Genomic DNA, 21,192 nt, shown 5'->3' with positions numbered 1-21,192 from the left:
TATCTATGCCTATTGCAATGTTAAAGAAGTCGGCAAGTGTTTAGTAAAGGTAAAGAAATCCACAGTTTCAAGAGGATGGACATTTGAAAGACAGACCTCTGTGTTTATAAAAGCAATGACCTGTCAGTATAATGAGAGAACAATACAATTTGTGAAATACTGTTCATTCCGGTTAGCAAATGCTGAGTCTGAGAGAGATGGCAGGAGTTTTTATGCTAATGGAGGGGCAGCAAAGTGGGGTAACTAGATCTTCTGGTTCCTTACACAGAGTTGTTAAGGGAGTCAGAAGCATGCTTGAAATAATAGCCGTCAGACTGTAATACAGTATTAATAGGTGGCTGCCCTTTCGGAAGGCCAAATGAAAGATAAGGGTGATGAGGCGGCACTGTGCATTAGTAGTTTAGCAGGTTGTGAAGAAATAAGAAATGATAGTGAGCACAAAACGGAGCATGGATCAAAAGCATGTCAGGAAGGACTGTAAAAGATCTTACTGTAGCAGTGAAAAAAGTCTTAGACAGTTCACAGGTTCATTTTGTAGAATGGAATCACTACACAGATAAAGGTGGAAGACAATAGAGAAATGACCCAAGTGCTACATTAACAAATCCTCTCTTTTTAATAATGTTGGTTTTGATACTCTGAAAGTATGATGTGTTTAAAGTACATAAGTGCATTGATATGACATGAAAACATAAAGATGAAAGCTGAACTCAGAAAATATAGCCTGTTCAAAGAAAAGGGTAGAAAACCTCACAGCCTGAAGTACTAACATTACTACTGATACTTGGTATGGCAAACCTCATGGCAGAGATATTAGTTCATCTATCACTTTAAGAACGGTACCATGTGTTTCTGGACAACAGCAAAATAACAGATATATGTAAGGAAAATAATTTAACTATTAACAGCCTGATTAGTCTGACCTCAATGCCAAACAGGACCTTAGAACAATTTTTGAAGAAAAATTGTTGAAGACAGAAATAGAGTAAGTCACTAGAAAGAGTGAAAAAATGCAGTCAATACTTACCAAAGGGTGTCAAACTAATTTGGTATCAACCATATAATAAAAATAAATGTATAAGGCCAGCAAAATGTGATGTATCAATTGCTTGGAGCTCAGGGAAGCAAGTGATATGGGAAATATATGAAATTAGACAGGATGGAGAAAACAGGTGTTTTGGCAGAACTTTTGCTAAGTGTCTAAGAACTAGATACAGAGAAGAGTGCAGCTGGTTGGGCTGAAACATAAATGATGAGCCTAGAAAAAGGCCAGTGAACTGCCTCTAGCATAATTTTTGAGAGTCTCTAATATTTCCACTAATTTTACCTTATAAAGTGAATATGACTATTGAATTAATGAAATTTTCACATGGCACATTAAGCATCACTGAAGGGAGGAGAATGGATATTTAGAATGTTTGAAGAACGAAGGGTGGAAAAAGCACAACATTTAATACTGAATGCATAATCTAGATTTTTAAGGCCTAGTATGAAGAATTATTGATATAAACCTTGTACTTGTTAATTACAAGTGATAATGAGGGAGAATGACTGCTAAATATTGTCTACCACAATAGATTATTGATCAGCACTGCAGCATGGTTGGGAAGAGTACAAATTTGATCCAAGGTCTGAAAAACAAAGCATTGTTAGATGGAAAACAAAAATACTAATGCCAGCCTAAGATCTTATCTGGAATAAAATCCTGTCTGGGCCTACCCAAGAAGTATGAATTCAAACAAAAACCAGTGTAGAGATGAACTACTAACATCATCAGGTAACTGGAGGTTATACACTTAGAGAAGAATTTGAAAAAGTTTACTCAAGTGATAGCTGTGAGGATATTGTGTTATCTTATTAATGTTTTAAAGTGAACATCAAAGAAGAAAAATTGTTATCTGAAGCTAAGTAACAACACTAGGAGAAGCATAAGGCTGTACAATGGCAGTGAATAAACATGGAGAATTAGGAGAGTATTAGAGAGAAAAATAGGGTCCAAAACTACCTTGCAGTAATGAGATTTGAAACCCAGCTTTTTTAAAAATGAAAATAAACCTACAGGAGATTAGATGATGTAAAGAAAGGGGAATAGAAGACAGTTTAGTTCATTGCCTCAGGAGATCCCTCTCAGCTCTGTGTACTTGACTACACAATCTATCCTCACCTTTTGTAATTCCAAGGCATTCCAAAGCATGCAATCCAGAAGGAGTTTAGCTACACATCTCCTGGATTTCAGCTGTGGAGGGGGATGCTACACTGCTTAATGTAATATAAAATACCTTTTGTATGAAGCTATAACACATGTGTTCCACAGGCTTCCCTGATTTCCAGCTCGTTTCCAGGTGCAGATCATTGTATGTGTTTATGCAGCACTGGACAGAGCAGAATCCCAACCCTGATGGGATTCCACAATGCGGAGAGGAATGAAAAAAATTAATAGTAACCATACCAAGTTCCAAGCAGTTTTATTCTTTTTGATTTGTGGTCTGTGTATTTCAGAGCCTGAATCAACTGATGTACAAAGCTCATGGCAGAGCTCAATTTTAAGCTTTGTCCAGCTTTCCTTGAAGGAACAAACTCTCGAGCTTCAGGAGAGTTTTCATGGGTAGGGAGAATGGTCCATCTTGAAACTTTTATCAGCTTTGAACTATTTAGCACTTGCAGACTGCACTGTACACATGTTGAAGGACTAGTAATAAGCGACATGTATGACTTGCAAATTACACTAAACTGCTGACTAAGCAAGTTTAACATACACAGATTAAGGAAAGATAATTTTGCTTTGGTTTAGTTATTTCCACTAATTTACTCTTCCAAAAAGATAAATAAAGTTCAGAGATAAGAAACTGCATTATACAAGGAAAGGCAAACTATTTGTTTATTAGACATTGGTGTCAAATATGAAATTTACCCTGGGGAGTGAATGTTCATCATCTCACAACAGTGATATGTCTTCATGTTGATATAACACATTCATTTGACCTTCATCCTGTGAGTTTCCTTAGACTGAAACCAGCTATCTATTATTCCTTATTTGACCTTGACAATCTGAGTGCCTGTTTTAAAAGGTGCAGGGTACCTTTAACTTCTGTGACTTTCCTGTGAACTTCCAAACGTTCAGGCTTTATTAGTAACCTGCCCTAATTGGTAATTCATATTTACACAAACACTCAAATAAAACAATTTGCCAGCTGTTGAGAGAAAGGAATCAAACTTTAAAGAGGGAGAGAGAGAACAACAATGCTGCATTTCTTAATTTTGCAGGATTAATTTTACTCAGCCTCAAGAAACATATAAATGAAAGCAGGAAAAACCCTATTAGTTCTGCCTGTCCTTACTGCATAAATCCCCTGTTTTTTCTTATACAGGATGACCCTCAGTGACTGAAGCTGGGACTGAAAAACAGCTGCATTGTACTGCAGACTCAAATCCTGCTACAGCTATAAGCTCTAGGATTCAAACATGAACCAAACAGGATTATGCAGAAGGCCAATATAATACTTAGTGTGAATTAAAGGTATGAGGAAAGACACATTTCTTTCAGGGTAAGCTACATTTTTTTTTTCCCCGGGTTTAAATTGCCCAATTATGATCTCAGATGTGCTGAGTCTTTTAAAATAATAAACAGCAATAAATTTCTGTAATGTAAAGAACTATGTATGACAGTCGTCTTAAAATCAAATATATTCCACAATAAATTAAAGGTATTTCAATCCATTGCAATTGCTTATTCCTTTAGGTTGCATGCTTTTTTTCGTTATCTTAAATCATGCTGTACTTTACTCACTAATCTTTGCAAGGTTGAGACTAAGTGCCATTAAACTGCAACTTTCATTTTTTTACTTTCCTTAGGAGTAATAATGCAACAGAACCAGAAAAGAAAAGGTCTGGTCACCAGTAGTAATAGTATTTAAAAAACAGTGCAGCAGAATAAAAAATCAAGGCTCATTAAGCACATTATTCTGTTTGCCTCAGCAATCTGAAGATACTGGTATTTTCTCGTGTATTTCCTTACCTTGAATGTGAATAATTCTTTCATTCTCCAGACTTGAGTTGTCAGGGTGAGGTTCAGCCCAGCAGACAGAAATCAGCACCAGAAAAAGTAGATTCTTCATCTTTATAGTCAAAAGAATCTTCTTCACTGTAAGGGCATCACATACAATGAGGCTTGTGAATTTTTGGAAACCTTTACAGTATTGCACTGCACAACTTGTTACAGCAATGATCTTATGAGGGATCTATAACATATTTAACCCACTCAGCTGAAAAAGTTACAACAGCTACTAATTTTTTAGGCATGAAGACTGGACCTTTTTATCATGGACTTCCATTAAATGAAACTGGCAATCCATGCTTAACTCTGCCTATGCAGAAATATAACATGAAAAAATAAAAGCACACACACAAATATTCATAAACCAAACTCCTTGCAAGACCATATGTAAGCAATACCTGTGTTTCAAAAAAGGTTCCAGTGTACTTTTACTTTTCCAAACCTACTCTAGATCTGGTCTGTAAATACAGTTAAAACAATCAAAGCTATCACTATATCTATATCTACTGCATGATGCAATCTGCTGGTGATAGATTTTCAAGATTAAAACAATCTTCTCATAGGTTTTGGCATTTCAGTCAAGACCACAAGTTAACTTAGCAGCCAGGGTGGTAAGTTTTCTTGAGCTAAGCAGTAAAGATGACAAAACATTTCTTAGGCTGACTAGAAAGATCTATTTTATTTCAGATCCACTTACCATTTTAAAAGATGCCTAAATACACAATGAAATGTTCGAAACCATGCACAAAGTAGGTTAGAGTTGTATATGCTACCACTGCAGTTGCCCTGATTGATTTTTCATTCATTTCTACCTAGAATGCTGACGCACTAACTTAGTGTGCCAGGTAGGGTCTCTGCAGTCAGCAGAGCTGAGCGCTGCAGGGAAAATCTCTGCCAGCCTCTGAGTAGCAATTAGACAAATGAAGACCTGGCATAGAAAGGGATGCATAGAATACAAGAGGTTTTATGTAGAGGGTTCAGGCTGCTGTGTGTTTTATAGCTATAATTTTTACGATCCCGATTTCTTGAAATAAAAGATAACTATTTCTCAACTTTGCCTTTCAAGAGACTAGGACTTTTTCCCCAATCATCAGATAGTGGCAGCATTATTAATACGTTTTCTCTATAATGCAGAGAGAAATCTATTTTTTTCCCTTTTTCTCTATCAGAACTAGAAACACATCAAAATTGCAGAGTACTCTCGGTCAGAACCTGGGTCAAAGTCTGAGCTTTGCAAACATTCCCTGTCCCCAAATAGACTCAAACATCTATGTGTTTCAAGACTAGATCCAAATATTGTAACCTGAACCAACTTCTATTACAGACTAAAATGCAGAAATGCTATTGCTATTTTTCCATAAGAGAACATGCATGTTACTTGCCTGCCCTTCCATTTCTTCAAAGCGAGTTTGGGTGGGAGTTCAAAGCCAATTCAGCATCCCTTACTCCTTACTGTGGAGTGTCTAGAGGTAGGACAAGTGCTCCCTGCACACTATTTTCCAGGTGGTCCACGCTCAGTAACTCAAGACTCTCCAGCCACTCCCTCTTTCCTGGAAAGCTTGGCAGGCTGATGACCTCCATTCCGGAGCGCAAGGACAGATGTGGCTCCACCTAGAGCACATCAGCCCGAGCCTGGGCTGACCGGAGGGGTCACACAAGTGCAGCCGGGAGTTCCTCCTGCACGATGGGACCGAGCAGGGCACACTTGTGTAAAATCACACTGCTCTTTCCCTCACAAATCCCAGACCAGGCACCCGATGTGTTTCCTCTAAGAGTGAAAAATGCTTCAGGTCTGGGGTTTGGTTTTTCTGCTGTTGACTAACAACTGGCAATTCTTTTTTTTATTGGTGGGGGAGAGTATTATTGATTTAGAAATAGTCTGGTTTACAAAGAAGCTTTGATTTTGAAGGCAAAGTTTATAAGGGTATTCCCACCTCAATCTGCAGCTTGGAGCCTACGCTGGATGCAGAACCTCCTGGACCCAGTGAATGGGGGTAAAGCCCTGGGTTCCCTGGGGGGAACGTTCCCTGCTCTGTGAATGCCTTAGCTACTCATCAACACTTTGCCTCTACCTCTTGCCACAAACCTGCTCTTTTCCATGGCACTAGTGAAAAGAAACAGTCACATAACCAGATGACAAGTAGTACTACGTTTTTTGGGGACAGCATCCCCATCTCCACCAAACTCTGTGTGCGCAGGGAATGGGGCTCTATTGTGGAATAAGAAAGATTTACCTTCTGGTTGCACAGATGGAGAACTCCACACATGCCCCCCTTCCTTGTCAAGGTCTCCCTAATATGATAGGGGAAAAGTCCTCCATGTAGCACGATCAGGTGATGATTGTCAAAACAACTAGCCTGGTGCACTGAGGGGGCAGGATACACCTTTCAGAGATATTTGCCTGAACCTGCAGGCAAATACCATGTTACTCTATAGAGTTTATGTGATAGCATCACACAAGCAGGATGAGAGGCAGGTCAATGGTGACTTGGAGATCTGCTCTTCCTTTTCCTCAATTTCCTGGATGCATCTGAACAATTTCGTATTGGCACTTGCCACAGACATGGTACAACATCAATCTCACAGTTACAGATTGACATGTTTTGTGGAGGGATATACCCAAGATGGTGGTACTTTAGCTTTGTTAATAGGCAAAGTTTACAGTGGCTAGGTTTCTGGTTTTCGCTAATTGGCACAGACAGAAAGGGCAGCCCAAAGTGTTCATTGTGTGTGCAGGAGCACACACACAAATAGCATGTGTGTGCATGTCTGTGCTTTCTTTGACTCTGGTGAAGTTCATCTGCACTGCTGAGGTGTGTTTGTCAATCTGCACAAAACTAGCAAGAACTTAAAAACTGTTTCCCAGGGGAGCAAATGCCTGATCAACACTTTAGAAAATGCATCTATTGCATATCTTTGCTTAAGTCACCAGATGCTTCATACTTGAGGTCAATCAACTGAAAGTAAAGTTTTAGCTGGGCAGAAGCATCCTGTTGGGGCCACTTTAACCCTTCACTTAAATCTGAGTAGCTTTAAGGCTGCTCCCTTTTATAGCCATGCACAGCAGCAGCTGAGAAAATGTGGGTGCCTGAAGTCAGGAATACCCCAACCTTGTACCTCTCTCCTCCTGGGATTCCCTGTGATGGGAGTCGTGGCATCGAGCCAGAGCAGTGCAAAGCAATGTTATCAGGCCAAGAATCTGACCCCTGGTGTTTTGTAGGTTATCCAAAAAGCAATCAGCCAGAGGAATTCACATCCTCAACTCTAGCCAAAGCAATAGAAGTCAGACTACATTTCTGCAGCAGCCTAGGAAGACCTCAGGGGAGAAATGATAGGTGTGGATGTTTTCATATTAAAATTAACAAAATCTTGGCTGGGAGTTAGTGAATTTTCGGTAAGAAATGGTAATGATTAGTCATACTCAAGAAATTTGCACTGGTTTCAATTACTGCAGTTTATGAATCTGCTATCTCCCTGGACAGGGACACAAGGAAGCTGAAAAGTAGTTTTTAAAGGGAGAACTTAAGGCTCAGGGAGGTGGTCAAGGTGACTTTACATTGTTTTTAAATTCTCAAAAACTGTTCATTCTTAGGTACAATTTGAAATTCTGATATTAATCACCATTTTGTCATGCTTACCCAGCCATAATTAATCTAGTGCTGGCAAATCTAAAAGACTATAAAGCATCAATGTTTGTATTTTAATATTATATTCTGAAGATTAAGAGAATGCCTTCAAGTAATTCAACTGCATAAGTAACACGCATTTCTCTGAAGAACAGAGTACTGAAAAGTAATGTTACATACCAATCTCTGTTTTTAATAAAATAACATATTTCTTATTTACTACTGCAACTGCTTTCCAGCTACAGAACATGAGAGCATCCACTCTGTGAGGCCAAAGGTCCACCTAGCTCAATATTGTCTGACAGTAGTTAAAAGCCTGCGGTATGCCTTTGTTCACAGGAGTTAATTTTTGTCTTATATTAAGACATGATGACATCCTATATCAAAAGTAAGATGGGTCCTTGAACTAGATTTTACCTAACTCATGCAAAAATCTGGCTGCTTTTGTGGAAGCACGCCTTCTGCTTTGGATCTCGCAAGACTGATTCTCCCACAGCTACCCAGGTACCCACAGGACCCTCAGAAAAGAGGGTATTGCAACAACATGCTATGCCATCTTCTCATGTGTGTAACTTCATGGTGCAAAGAAGGTTTAGGAGGAGAGCAGGCCAAAAGCAGATATCTGTGGAAGAAGGAGATGAGATACCAGTGCACAGGGACAGAGAGAAAACCAAACTTCTAAGGCAGACACAGGGGACTTCTTCATAAAAGGTTCTGTTTTCCTGTGGAGTTTCCTATACTTAATACAGTGACACCCAGCAAGTAAACGCTGTAATCAATGATATCTAAAACAGGTAACAGAATCAGTAAAATCAGTCTCAATAATTTAAGGTTGAAATAGCCCCCAAATCAGCAGACTATGTGCACAAACCTACTGTGTAATATAAGACTTTACAGGCCCCCTTTCTGTGGAGCTCTGTTTCATCCGGGAATTGGTGCTAAGCACTAGAGAATTACCTATTAACCAATTACCTATTTCCCAAACAAAATTTACGTATTTTCAGGGAGAGGGTGTCAGCTGCAGCAACTGGGAGTCTCTCATCCTTAGACACTGCTGGTAGATAATAGAATAGGATGAAGACCAGACTAGGCAGTCCTCACACACTCTCTTCAATAGCCTTTCCTAAAACTGGGAAGTTGGAGTAGAATAAATCAATCTAGCTGATTAGAAAGATTTCTGGTATCAAATGACTGGTCCAAGTCTTCTAAAGATCATACCTTATATTTATGTATAGACACCTAGGTTTAGGCCACTGAGTCGAGCCATAAAGATGGAATTCAGCTCCAGATTTGTGGACACCTAAGTTAGTGTGTCTGTATGTAAAATGTTTACATTTCACTTAGAGTCCAAGCTATTGTTACAGTCAGTTTATACCTAACCAATGTGGTCAGTGGAAAGCAGATGTGTGTTTAGTTGATCTAGGATGCCTTTTGTCTATTCACTTTTATCTTTGAATAACTTCCTCTCTATGCAGTGTGGCCTCTCTGGAGAAGTGGGAATTGTGGGCTTGAATCTCGCACATGGACGTGGAGGGCACACCTTGTACGGCCTCTTTGGCTGAATGGCATAACATAAGGTTGTTTTGCAAACAAGGTGCAGATGCAAATTCGTTTAGTCAAGGACTCATCACTCAGGATTAAAGGCACAGCAATGGACAGAGGTGCCTGAAGTACAGATCTGACTCAGGGGCTTCTTACAAGCAGAGATTCAGAGTCCCTCTCATAATCAGCATTTCTTTTGGCTAGCTCTAGACACCTTCCCACTCAGCATGGTAAGCAACACTTTAAGAAACAAATACTCATTTCTCTCTATTGACTGCAGAAGGAGGGTGAGTGTTCTGACTCATCCTGGTAGCACTGACACACTCGTTTTAGATGTCCTGATGCCAAAAGTGGGCATCTAAAGCAGGCAACAGCAAAGTCAGCCTTACTCTTGAAGGGCACCTAACTTCTTATAAGCATTTAGAGTCTCCTTCAAAGATCTTCCATTCTCCAAAGGCAACAGTAAAATACTCAGTTCCAGGTACAGATTTAAGACCTCAGTTAGTAAAATCAAATGAAAATCCACCTCTTGCCCTGATATGCCCTTACACCATCTAGCCTTGATTCTACTTTTCATTTATTTTGCTAGGAAAACAGGTTCTTCTCAGTGAAAAAGTCTCCCAGGCTGGAATTAAGGCAAGACAAATTCAGCAGACTGGTCCCTAAGCTAAACTTCCCACAATTTCCCACAAAGGAAATTTTGCTGATGTCATAGCAAAAAGAAAGAAAAATTGAGGGCATAAGAATGGTGATGTTTACGTGCTCTACTAGAATGACTTAGAGCAAGCTTTCCAAGACCTCCTCCCATGCTACTTCATTAGTTAAGGCAATTTGGAAATTTGTGAGACTGTGTGAGTCTTGGGGCCATCTAAAGTGCCAGATGGTCAATGTCTGGAGAACAGGTTGTCATAGTAGTTCCCTAACCATAGGCAGAAGAGTTCAGTGGAAAAGCAGCATGACCATTCAAAGACATCTGGAATCCCCTGGAGTCTATTAGTTCCCTGGGAAGAATGCTGATAAATTGCTTGCAGGGAGAAAGAGAGTATCTTTACAGTCTTTGAAGTATCTGCCTTGTGTTAGATATGAAATTTGTTCCAGATACACAGGGTAACAATGGTAACAATACTTCTGACATTATTCATAGAGTATAGCCAAGGTCATGTGGTCTGGCTTTATGACTAGAAGTTAGAAAAGTTGGTACTCTAGGTTTAATGCAAACAGAGATAAGGTAAATGTGCTGCAGTTAAGGTCTATCATCGATGGAATACTGGTCACTCAGTGTTTTGAGTAGTTTTATTTCTTGTTCTTTATAATGGACTATATAAATATGCCTTTAGTTCAGGAATCTGGATGTTTTTACTTGAAGTATGGCAATGGGATGTTCTTTGATAGCACATAGCGTGATGCCATAGAAAGTAACTCCACTTTTTGCTTTAGAAAGTAGATCCACTTGTTTGCAGTCCCTTTCGAGAAAGTACTTACTGCAATTGCCACATATCAGTGGTCTTCAAAGAATTTCTGCAATTCAAGCCAGATTGTGCTTGTATTCTGACACTTCTTCATCAAAAAGCCTCTTTTAGCCTTGAGCATGCAAGACTGGAGGTCATTGGAGTTCAGTAAGAAAAATTGATCTCTCTCCCTCATTTTTCTTGCCTCTTGGTCATATTTACAAAGCTAGCTTTTCATCAGGCCCTCACTGCTTCCCAGATCCCTCCTGTTACCTACACCTCTTCTTCAAGGTGCTTTCTTGGTTGCAGCTATACTTCCCAGTTGCCTGCATAACTTCTGCAAGACCATTTACTTTGGGAAGTTCTGCCAGAGTTTTTTCAGCTTCTCTAGCCCTCACCCTATTGATGTTTCCAGTTTTGCGAGTTCTTTTTTGGATGCCTGGATTTTTACAGGGGCATAAATGACTGAAGTTTCTAGTCCTCTGTTCTTCTACAGGTGAATGAAAGCTAGATGCCTATCTTCTTTGGATCATTAAAAATATCTTATATACAATATATCATTAGACAGGTTCTTACAAACTGTTCTTTTGGCCTGTTTATAATATCAAATAATAATATGATTATGTTATTAATTATTATAATTGCTGTCTTTGGGAATTTGAACTGCCTTTCTGTATGTAAACTTGCAGTGTTAGATTGATGCTTTAAAGTGAATGTTTAGTCCAATCCATGGACCATTTCTAAGCAGTCAGACAGAATTTTGGAGGTTTTTGTGTACAATGAAAAGGCAAAGAATTTTACTCAAAGCCAATTCAAGTGAGTGGGCATTCTGACATTTAATTAATTAGCATTAGATTGGGACATTTGAGTAGGGAGTCTCTAGAACTGTTAGTTCCTATTGGTGTTCAGGTTACTGAGCATCAAAGCAGCACTACTAATTGTTGTCTGGCCACTAAGCTCTGCCAGGCACAGGACCCAGGATGACAAGAAACAAGTTTTCTAAATACTAGTCTCATTTCATAGTTTTCTGTGGTGAATGGTTGCTCATCCATCCTACAACCCATGCCATGTCTCCCCAAAGAGTCCTACTGTGCTCTCAGCCACCTAAAAACTACCGATGTTTTGAAGCAGACGTAAAAGATGTATTTACACGACTTAAATCGTCTCCAGTTTCCATCAAGAATAAGTGTAAACTTGGTGAAAAAACTGTTATTACACATTAAAAACAAAATGAGCCCCAAACACAACTCCCCTATAAGAAAAAAAGGATGTTTCCTTTCTGGAAACATGGCAAAAAGGAATGAATTCAAGAGAAGCCAGAAAAAGCATATGCTGGTACTGTACATAGAAATTCTGTGTCATTGTAGACAGCAGCTTTCTCAACTCATTCAAACTTTTTGATAAGTCACTCAAGCCAAATGATATAATCCAATTTAAAACTTAGTCTTATACTTTTTGCTTAGGAAATATTGCAAAAGTTATTGGAATGGTAAAGTTAGGAAACAGTCCATGTAATGTTAATATCTTGAGATATGCAAATAAGCCAGATCCCATCTGTTTTATCTAAGGGAGGTACGACATGTCCCACATTTAATTTAATGGCGTTCTCATTCCTTTTCCCCAGCTAAGCTGACTGTACCAGCAACATAAAAATAAAAATTAAAAACATTAACAGTGCTTTCACATTTTTGAAGGATCCCACTATGTGAGAGAACAGATGCATTGCCAGACTTACTGAGTAGGAGCCCGGTGCCAGCCTGCTGTAAGGAATTACTAGCAGTACACCATTTTTGGCATGGATCTTGGTGCAAAGCATAAAACAGGACTCCTTGTTCAGCCAACCATGAGTGCTTAGTCCTGTCCTCTCTCTTTTCTGTGGTCTGAGAATTCCACTGTCTGCGCTCTCAATGTCATTGAGAATGACTTTAACAAGCCACTCAGTTTCCTAAAGAAATAATAACAGTGATATAATGCTCTGCATATTTTTTAAATTGCTGTTACACATCGCCAGTGCAAGTCCCCGTTGAATCATTGCTTCTAAGAAGGTAAACACTTTTACAACAGCACTGTTTTCATCAAACATCTGCTTCTTACTGCAATGATACATAAGTTTCCTTTGGATATTCGGTCACGAAGAATTAGCTATGGGTACAGCCAGATCAAAGCCATATGGGGATCACTTGTAAAAGCACAATTCTTTCAACAATTTTTTAATTGAATTAATCAGCAATCAATGGCAAAACATACTTTCTACTGAGATCAGTTATTCTAAAGAGGATGAAGGTCTAGAGGTTAGGGCATGAGTTCAGATTTTGGGGGACATAAGTTCAACTCTGCCCTCTCTACCCTTCATGTGGGACCTTAGGGGGTGTGGAATTGGTGAGGAGAATTAGTTTTCGTTATCTTAGCTCACTATCTGTGACACAGTGTAACAGTATTTTCTGTTGCTCAGAGGGTATTGTGGAAGTGAATACATTACGGTGAGAAGGAGCTCTCACATTGCTGCAATGAGACAGGCAGCATCTAGAACAGAAGGGGACTTCTTCATATGGGCACCACTTACAAACACTACACACTTTCACATGCTGAAGCACTGAGTGACAGCTGACCATATGTATACATGCAGGCAAACATGCAGATGTCTACTTGTACCAGGTTTCCCCCTGCTTTTCTCAAATATCTTTTCATTGCAGTATCTTAAGCCTGACAGCATTGGAAAAACACATGTCATACGACTGTTCCGTTAACTTCCTGTTAGTTAAAATCTATTGAAAACAAATAATAAACATTTTTAAGATCCTGGGTGTCTGTAAGACTGTTTATCTAAATAAAGGCAACACTTCCAAACTTTATTGCCAAATAGTGTCACCTCAATATTATGCATACACTTTTTTTGTTTTGGTTCACAAAACAATCAACAATAGTGAGAATAGCACAAATTCAAACTACGGTCTGAAAACTACTTTTTATTTTGAGTCAAAAAAGTGCATGACATTTATTTATTTATTAAAAAAATATTCTTTGCTGGTTTACAGCAGTAATAACAGAGACTTGCACAGACATCCTTGGTTGGTCAATGTGAGAAAGATGCCAAAAATTAGTCTTTATTCAAAGGTCCAGACTTTGTATATCTACCAGTTGCAGATATTGGCAAATAATGATTGCAGTTCTGCACTTTGAACTAAGTAAGTTAAGAGCAACACTAGAAAGAAATTGGATTCAAGAGGAAGAGATAATAATTTGAAAACTAAAGTTGTAAACTGACAGTTCTGAAGAAATACATCTGGGAAGCTGTGTGATGAGTGGCTGTGCCAGTGAAGGAGAAAAGCTTTGCTACAGGTAGATGACACGAGACTAGTTCTGTGTCTAGATAAGAACTTGATCCCATTACGTTACTTCATTTCCAGGAAAGCATCAAAACATTGGCTGTTACTCAACATGGGAAATCATTATTTAGGGTAGAGAAGGAAGAGACTAGTATGAGGAGGCAAAGAATTTGAAAAAAAGATATTATAGTTGTGCTAAACCCCAAAATTTTGCTACAGGGCATCACTAGATGAGTTCAAGGAGCAAATTTGTTACACGGAGTATTTTAATTAATAAGCTGGCACAGAAAATAGATACATATCAATTTAATCTGTGGATGAAAACATGTCGAAGGCATTGTCTGTATGGAGCGGAATCAGCACGTGGTACCGGATTAAGTGGTTGGTTAGCTAGATGGCCTCCACGAGTGCTGCAATAGAAACTGGAATTTTTGGCAACAGAGCCGCCAGGGAGCATCGCAGAGCTGGACTGACCACTTTGTGTCACCGTTGCCTTGGCAATCTCTTTTCCAGCTCCATACCACAGGCAACACCTTCAGACATACCACCTGCATCCCTGGTCCTATGGGGTTAGGAGGTAGTAACTTAAAATGGGACACATGCAGGCAAGGGTTTATTGGGGCAATGACAGGAAAGGAAAACCTGTTTTATAAAAGGAGACCAAAAGACCCTGCCTTGGTTAGTCTGGCAAAACACAGCTGAGTAAGGATATAACAGCTCTCTATAAATATATCACAGAGTAAATGCCAGAGAAGAAAAAGAACATTTCAGCTAAAATTTAGGAACAGAACAAGTGGGGCCATAAATAAGTTTAAACTGGAAATTAAATGATTTTAAGCTGTAGAAAAACATCACAGTCTTCCTAAAGACATTTTAGCAGGGAGGAAAGAAACACGGCTAGTTTTAAATCAGAACTTGCTTGCTCTATGAAAAACTGCCTGGGATGAAGGGGAACATGGATAGAAGAGGACTAGGTTATGACACAGGGGATCCCTTTTGTGTTCTTCTATACCTAGCTTTTGGCAAAGGCCTCAATTTAAGTAGGTTAATCAATTCCTACTTCAAGTAGAATTTTTTTGTTTCCTTTTATGCCATGTCCAAACTCTTCTGGCTACTGCTATTAATGATGTGATCCAATATACTCAGACAGGGCTTCCAGTTGCTCCAAATGCAGCTACAAACATGCTCTCAGTAATACTGGCAGCAAAGCACCTTTCTCATCATTGGGACTTCTTATGAGAGATAGCTCAAAGCAGCTTTTAATATTCTGACTTGGTATCCGACTCCTGTAATTTCCAAAGTAGACTCTATGCTTTATGTAACAACGCTGTTGTCCCTGATACAGATCATTAAATACCTGCAAATGAAATGGAGACACATGTGGCTGGCTTAATGGCCTGACTTTTGCAATGCTCAGCCATATGGAAGGTTTGGCTCTGTCTGCTGCAGTGGTTATGTGCAAAACGTGAAGAAGACAGCTCTTATGTTCCAGAGGTGTGGTAGGGCAATGCAACCTTTCCGCAATGCATTTTAGTTGTGATGTTTTTGAGATTTAGGATGATGTAAAAATAAAGGAAAATAGCAGTTCCATTTCCACTCTGGGCCACTAAGAAGCATGACTCAGGATATTAAGTTGAGAAAATAATGAGAATTTCAACACATACTTGTAAATCAAAGACATAACATGAAAAAGAATACAGGAACTCCTTCAAACACACTATCCTGGTTTAACATCCTCATAAGGAAATAGTATAATGGTTTGAATAAATTTCAGAACGTGTAAAATATAGAATTAATATTAACTGAATAATTTGCAAATGTTTGATAAAATCATAATGCAGAACATATCACGGTAAATAAAACTCTCTTAAGTTGTGTAAGCAAAACAGCTTGCAGAGTATGCAGTTTAGTGCATCTAGTACAAGAACAAAAGTACATCATATTTTAGATTCAGATATATTCAGATGTAGGAAGATGTGACTGAAGAATCTACATCCAGGAAACTCCTACATTCTTCATTACAAAATTAAGTAACATATAGGCATATATTAAGAAAAAGAATGTGTGGAAAGCCAAAGGCAGCACAGAGGTGAGCTTAGTATACACAAAGATAGAGATTGTGAGAACAAAAGCCTAAGGACGGATTTTAATTTGTTGAAATATGACATGAAACAGAAGACACTTAAAAAAAAATCAGTGCATTGTTAATTGAACTGTTCTGACATTTATTTTGGTTGCCAGTACTATCTGCTGGTTTTTGGTCAGTCCTTCAGGTAAAGTAAACCTGTGCAGGTTTCAGAAAAAAACCCGTAGACCCAAACAACAACAGGTTTTCTTGACAATCTCTGAATTGGAATACTCTATTAACAAGGAAATTGTATTGATTTGGATTATGCCAGTCAAGGCCATATCCTTGCTTAGTAAATAATAAGAATACCCGCAACATTGGTAGGCTGAAAATGAATGCGGTTTCAAAGAGACATAAGTTTCCAGTTTAAATAAATGGCAAACAGATAAAATTCACATACTTTTTGCAAGTGCCACTCAACAAGTTAATTACGGTGATCAGCATTTCTACAGTCATACAGAATAAATGCAAGGCTTTTGTTTGTGCTTTAATGTCCTCAGGATTATGCAGGCTGTTTCAACTTCACAGACATAATTCCCAGTTCTCAAATGGCACTTGTCAAGGCTTTGAACACCCTCCAATCAGTGCTACCCAATCCACATCCTCACATCTGAAGTGAGGGTTTGTCACACTGTGAGGGATGGTGGGAATCCTAGGAACAGTTATATACTACAGATGGGGATCTCTTACAAAGATGTTGGAAACACAAGCCAGAGGAGATCTGCACTATTCCTGCCCTTTTTTTGGAATATATATTCTTTCCCTAAGCAATTACTGTGGGTGATCATTGGACACTGGGCAAGGCTGACTTTTGCCTTGACACAGCATAGCCCTTCTGATGCTCTTTTTTTCAGTTACCAAAGCTTCACTGATACTTTCACACCAAGTACCTGTCCCAGAGACTAGAGTGACAAACTGCTTGTGAGGACAATAGGAAAATTTCCCAAGTAAGCTCCACTCACTGCAAACGGGGGTGTTAAAACTGTGGCCTGGGGTGAAGAACTGAAAAGCAATGGAAACAATGCATTATTCCTCTCTAAAGTTGTCTGAGTGGAGACTCCCTGCCCCAAAGTGCTGCTAGTGGAAAAAGGATTGGTTTTCCCTTTGGTGTGCTAATTGCAGGGGTTGTTGCTGTTAGCCTCCGTTGCCCCACACAGAAGAGGAGAAAACAGGAGGATCTATGAAGGATTGCCCTGGAAAGTTGGTATTTCTGCTCATTTCTTCTCAGATGCCCCATAATATGTACTACAGAATAATCGTAATTTTTCTTCACACCACATGTAACATCACCTACCTTAAGTGATTTGTCAGACCATGAGAGATCTGTGCCAAGCGTCAGCAAGATTTACCATTTCCTTATTGCTTTTAGAAGTTAGGGTTGTGATTTTCAACCAGAACCACAAATTATCAAATAAACTAACTGAGATACTGGCTTCTACTTAAGCCAGCTTTCATCTCAGTGACTTGTAGAAATTTCCCAAGCTACACAAACCGCAGAGCACAGAGGGCATGGGACTCTGTTCTAGGATCTCTCACTTACCAGTAGTTTCAATCTTGCAGGGTCAGCTCAGTTTCATTTCTTTCTCAGAGGCCAAATGCACAGATTCACTTACATCCAAATGTCAGTGTTTGCAGTCTAAATGCCATTCTCCAGGCTGTTTTGCCAGGGCAGGGTTTTTAAAGAGTCAAATAGCAGGGGTTAAAAAAAAAACCAAAACATCCAAACCTATCCCTGTGAAGGCCTCCATAAACTAACCCTAGCAGAGCTCCACCTCCCAGCCTGAGGGCTGCCAAACAAGAGACTGGGAGCTGTGCTAATCCCTAATTAAGTTTAATCTACACTAGAGAAGGTTTGTTGATTTAGCTAGATAGGTAGAGCAATGCTGACAGGTCAGTCCTAATGCAGGCATAACTGTAAGAGGAAAAAAAGCCCTCAAGAGCATAATTGGTAGCAGTCGGTGAGCAAAGTGAACTCTATTCTAGAAAGCACAGGTTTCTTACACTTGTGCAAATGGTACATGACACAGTGGAGAAGTGACCTGTGGAGCAACTACAGACCCCGAGTCCTGCTCTCCTGTGCCCATGGCTGCCTTGCAGAAAGCCTACGGTTGAACCAGCCCAGCAACTTGGCCATGATGGGGTATCTGCTACTGCAGTAGCTGCTACTGCTGTGAACTGGAAGGCAGATTCTCTGCCTGAACCACAACAGGAAAAAAAGGTGAAATCCATCTTAGGTCCCCCATTGTACATATACAATGCTACATATAAATATGTACAAGTATATGTATATGCACACATGTATGGATGACCATTCAAACTTTGGCTGTTGAACATACTCTAATAAAGCAAGATATGCTTTTTGTTGGCATGATTGTACCAGTAAAAGCTGGTAAGATAAACCAGCATGCAGGAATTTTATCTTGAGGCAAGGAGAGAAATTACCAAACACAAAATCCACAGTAAAATAATTTGTCTCACTTTTTTACTTTTTACTTGGAAGCACCAAGACACATTATTATCTGCTCTGAAAAAAGAATGACCACTTACGTAGTTATTAGGGATCCCAGGCAGAAAGTGAATACTTATTCGCAAACTATTAACTTGCTGTTCTCTGTGACTGGAAACTCACAGAATGGACTTGAGCAGGTCCCAGACGCAACCTCCATGCCTACCCCTCCTTCCTACTGCGTAATGGTTAATCTGTTTCTAAAATGGGTTATTCATGTACAATAGCTATTTTAACATTCTCACAGGGACTGCACATCCAAGGGGAGAAGAGTTTGTCAGTCTAGTGGCCATAACTAGTACTATAGCAAAAAGTAGTAAAGAAAATGTCACTGAAATTAGCAGAAGATTAAAAACATGGTTTAATTGGCTGACACATGATAATAATCTTAAAAAATATCCTTGTCTTTTGGTCAATTTGAGGAATGGATACTATTTTAAGAGTACATTCATGAGCCTCAAAATGAAATAATCTTAAAAGCATTAATGTAATAAATGAGCTTTTTAGTAATCCAGTCTCACTGGAAACACTGTAGACACTAGAAATCTATTTCTAAAAAATCAGGTCATTGCTCTAATTAAATCTGACATAGACATAAAAGCATGCATATAAAGCCTATGTTTAATGAAGAACAATTTCGCACCTCCAACATGCCACTAAAAGATTACACTACACAGAATTAATGCCTTTGAACCCTGCTATTTTCATCTGAAATTTACATGACACATCTTCTGAGGTGTAGTCATGGATCTGTTTTATATAAACGTAGAGTAAGGACGGTTTTCCTTGCACTTCTAGACTAACTTGCAGCATTTAGCTTTGATCTTTGTTGGTGTCAAGATGGAACAATTCCTGCCATTAGATACCAGAGGCATTTTACTCTCAGGTAGTCACAGTGTTTCAGATGTGCTGCAGGGAAAAACAATTAAAGAAATGTGATACTTTCTGCTCTATGGGAAGGAGAGAGCAATTGCAGCAACAAAACAAGTTTTTTCCCCAAGAATGTGGGCGAGGAGCTGGGGGAGAGGTGGGGAACTCTTTTTGGCTGAGCATCTGATTGGGACTTCAGTTCTAGGTGTGCTTTACATGGGTCACCCAAGGGAAGACAGCTCTTCCTCAGCTGTAATGCAGCTCTAAATGCATAAATGCTATACTAAGCAAAGCAGATTGTAGTCTAGACTTTGGCAGTAAGGGCAGAAGTATGACTGCAGGAAGGACTGCAGGTTTCCTGCTGAAACAAGTGGGGGGAACAGGAGTCGAGACTGAATCAAGTCTAACATTCATACCCACAAATCGCCAATCGGCAGGCCATTCTGCATAAAGCAGAGGGTGGTTGCAACGACCTCATGTCTTGGGAGCAGAGTGAGAGCAAAAGGAGAAAACCAAAATCAGAGAAAGAACTGAGAATGTGCTGTGGCTGTGCACTCTTCCTTACAGTAACTGTGTGAGTTAGTGGGTGACCTCTATTTTACAACTGGGACATCAAAGGCTGTAAAGCCAGATGCTATTTAAGAGCCGAGAAATTCCCTTCATTTTTACTATAAAAGGACTGGCACACATATTTTATGAAGGATTTCAAATTGGTTGTAAGAAAAGAAAAAAAAAAGTCTTCAACACTAGTCCTCTACTGCAAACACCTCTGTTTAAATGTCTCAAATTAGATTTTGTTGGAAAAAAGATACTGGCACACTCACAACCTGACATACTTTCCATTATAAACTCATTTCTAGTGTAAACTCTGAATGTACAAGCTATAAATAGCACCTTGACTACAACATAGACTTTCATTGTGTGCTCTGAATTCAGAAACAATATTTGGACTTTAGCTGATTTCTTTCTTTATAATTCTTCACCATTCTACCATTTATTTACTATTTATTTACCTTTTAATAAAATTTTGTAAGAAACTTTTTCCATAGTATTATTCAGACAGGAAATAAAAGATGTGTTTGCAGTGAAAGGCCTCACACTTGTTGCTCAGTGAGCAATACAGTGCAGTTCCTTGCTGTGCCATGGCATAACAAGCAGTAAAACCCATGAAGAAAGAACATCCAGGACTACAGTTCAGTATCCTTCGATTTAATATCCAACCTCTCTGTGCTCCCTTCAAACTTTTGTGGCTGTTAAGCACCTCCACTCTGTTAGCCAATTGTGATTTTAGCTAAAGTAATTTTTTTTTTACCTTTCCTCAGAAGCCTTCTTTCCCTTTATGAAAAGTTTAACTGTTTTCTGCTGTGCTTCCACCTGCGCGTTCACCTCCAGTTTAAAAATTCTCCTTTCTTGTGTTTACATGGTAAGAAAATAAGAGAATAAAATTTAACTACCTAACGTTCCCTAGAACATCTAGAAATAGATCCTCTATATGTTCTAAAACACCTAGAACTACTGCTACTACCTGGAAAAAAAAGAAATACCTATGAAAATTGAACTACCCAAACAAAAAAACCTAAGGTAAACTTTTCTAAAGTGTATGAAGGTATTTGAGACTGCTGGTTTTTAATGTTTTACAAGGATAAAGAAAAAGACAATAATATCTGTGTAGGCACAGCTTCCATTTTGCTG

The 21,192-nt window shown here is 39.0% G+C and overlaps 1 protein-coding gene across 1 annotated transcript in view; it reads right to left on the bottom strand.

Annotated features, from left to right (window-relative positions):
- HAPLN1 (hyaluronan and proteoglycan link protein 1) overlaps positions 1-21,192 on the bottom strand; it is a 62,778-nt gene that overhangs the window by 27,033 nt on the left and 14,553 nt on the right. Inside the window, exon 2 of the mRNA XM_075136941.1 lies at positions 4,016-4,141. Coding sequence (XP_074993042.1) covers positions 4,016-4,115 — 100 coding nt within the window. The 5' untranslated portion in view covers positions 4,116-4,141. The remainder of the gene's footprint in view (positions 1-4,015; positions 4,142-21,192) is intronic.

Source organism: Calonectris borealis, chromosome Z, assembly GCF_964195595.1.
Source record: "Calonectris borealis chromosome Z, bCalBor7.hap1.2, whole genome shotgun sequence".
Lineage (NCBI taxonomy): Eukaryota > Metazoa > Chordata > Aves > Procellariiformes > Procellariidae > Calonectris > Calonectris borealis.
The sequence above is the reverse complement of the archived record's forward strand: the minus strand, read 5'-3'. Positions and strand labels throughout refer to the sequence as shown.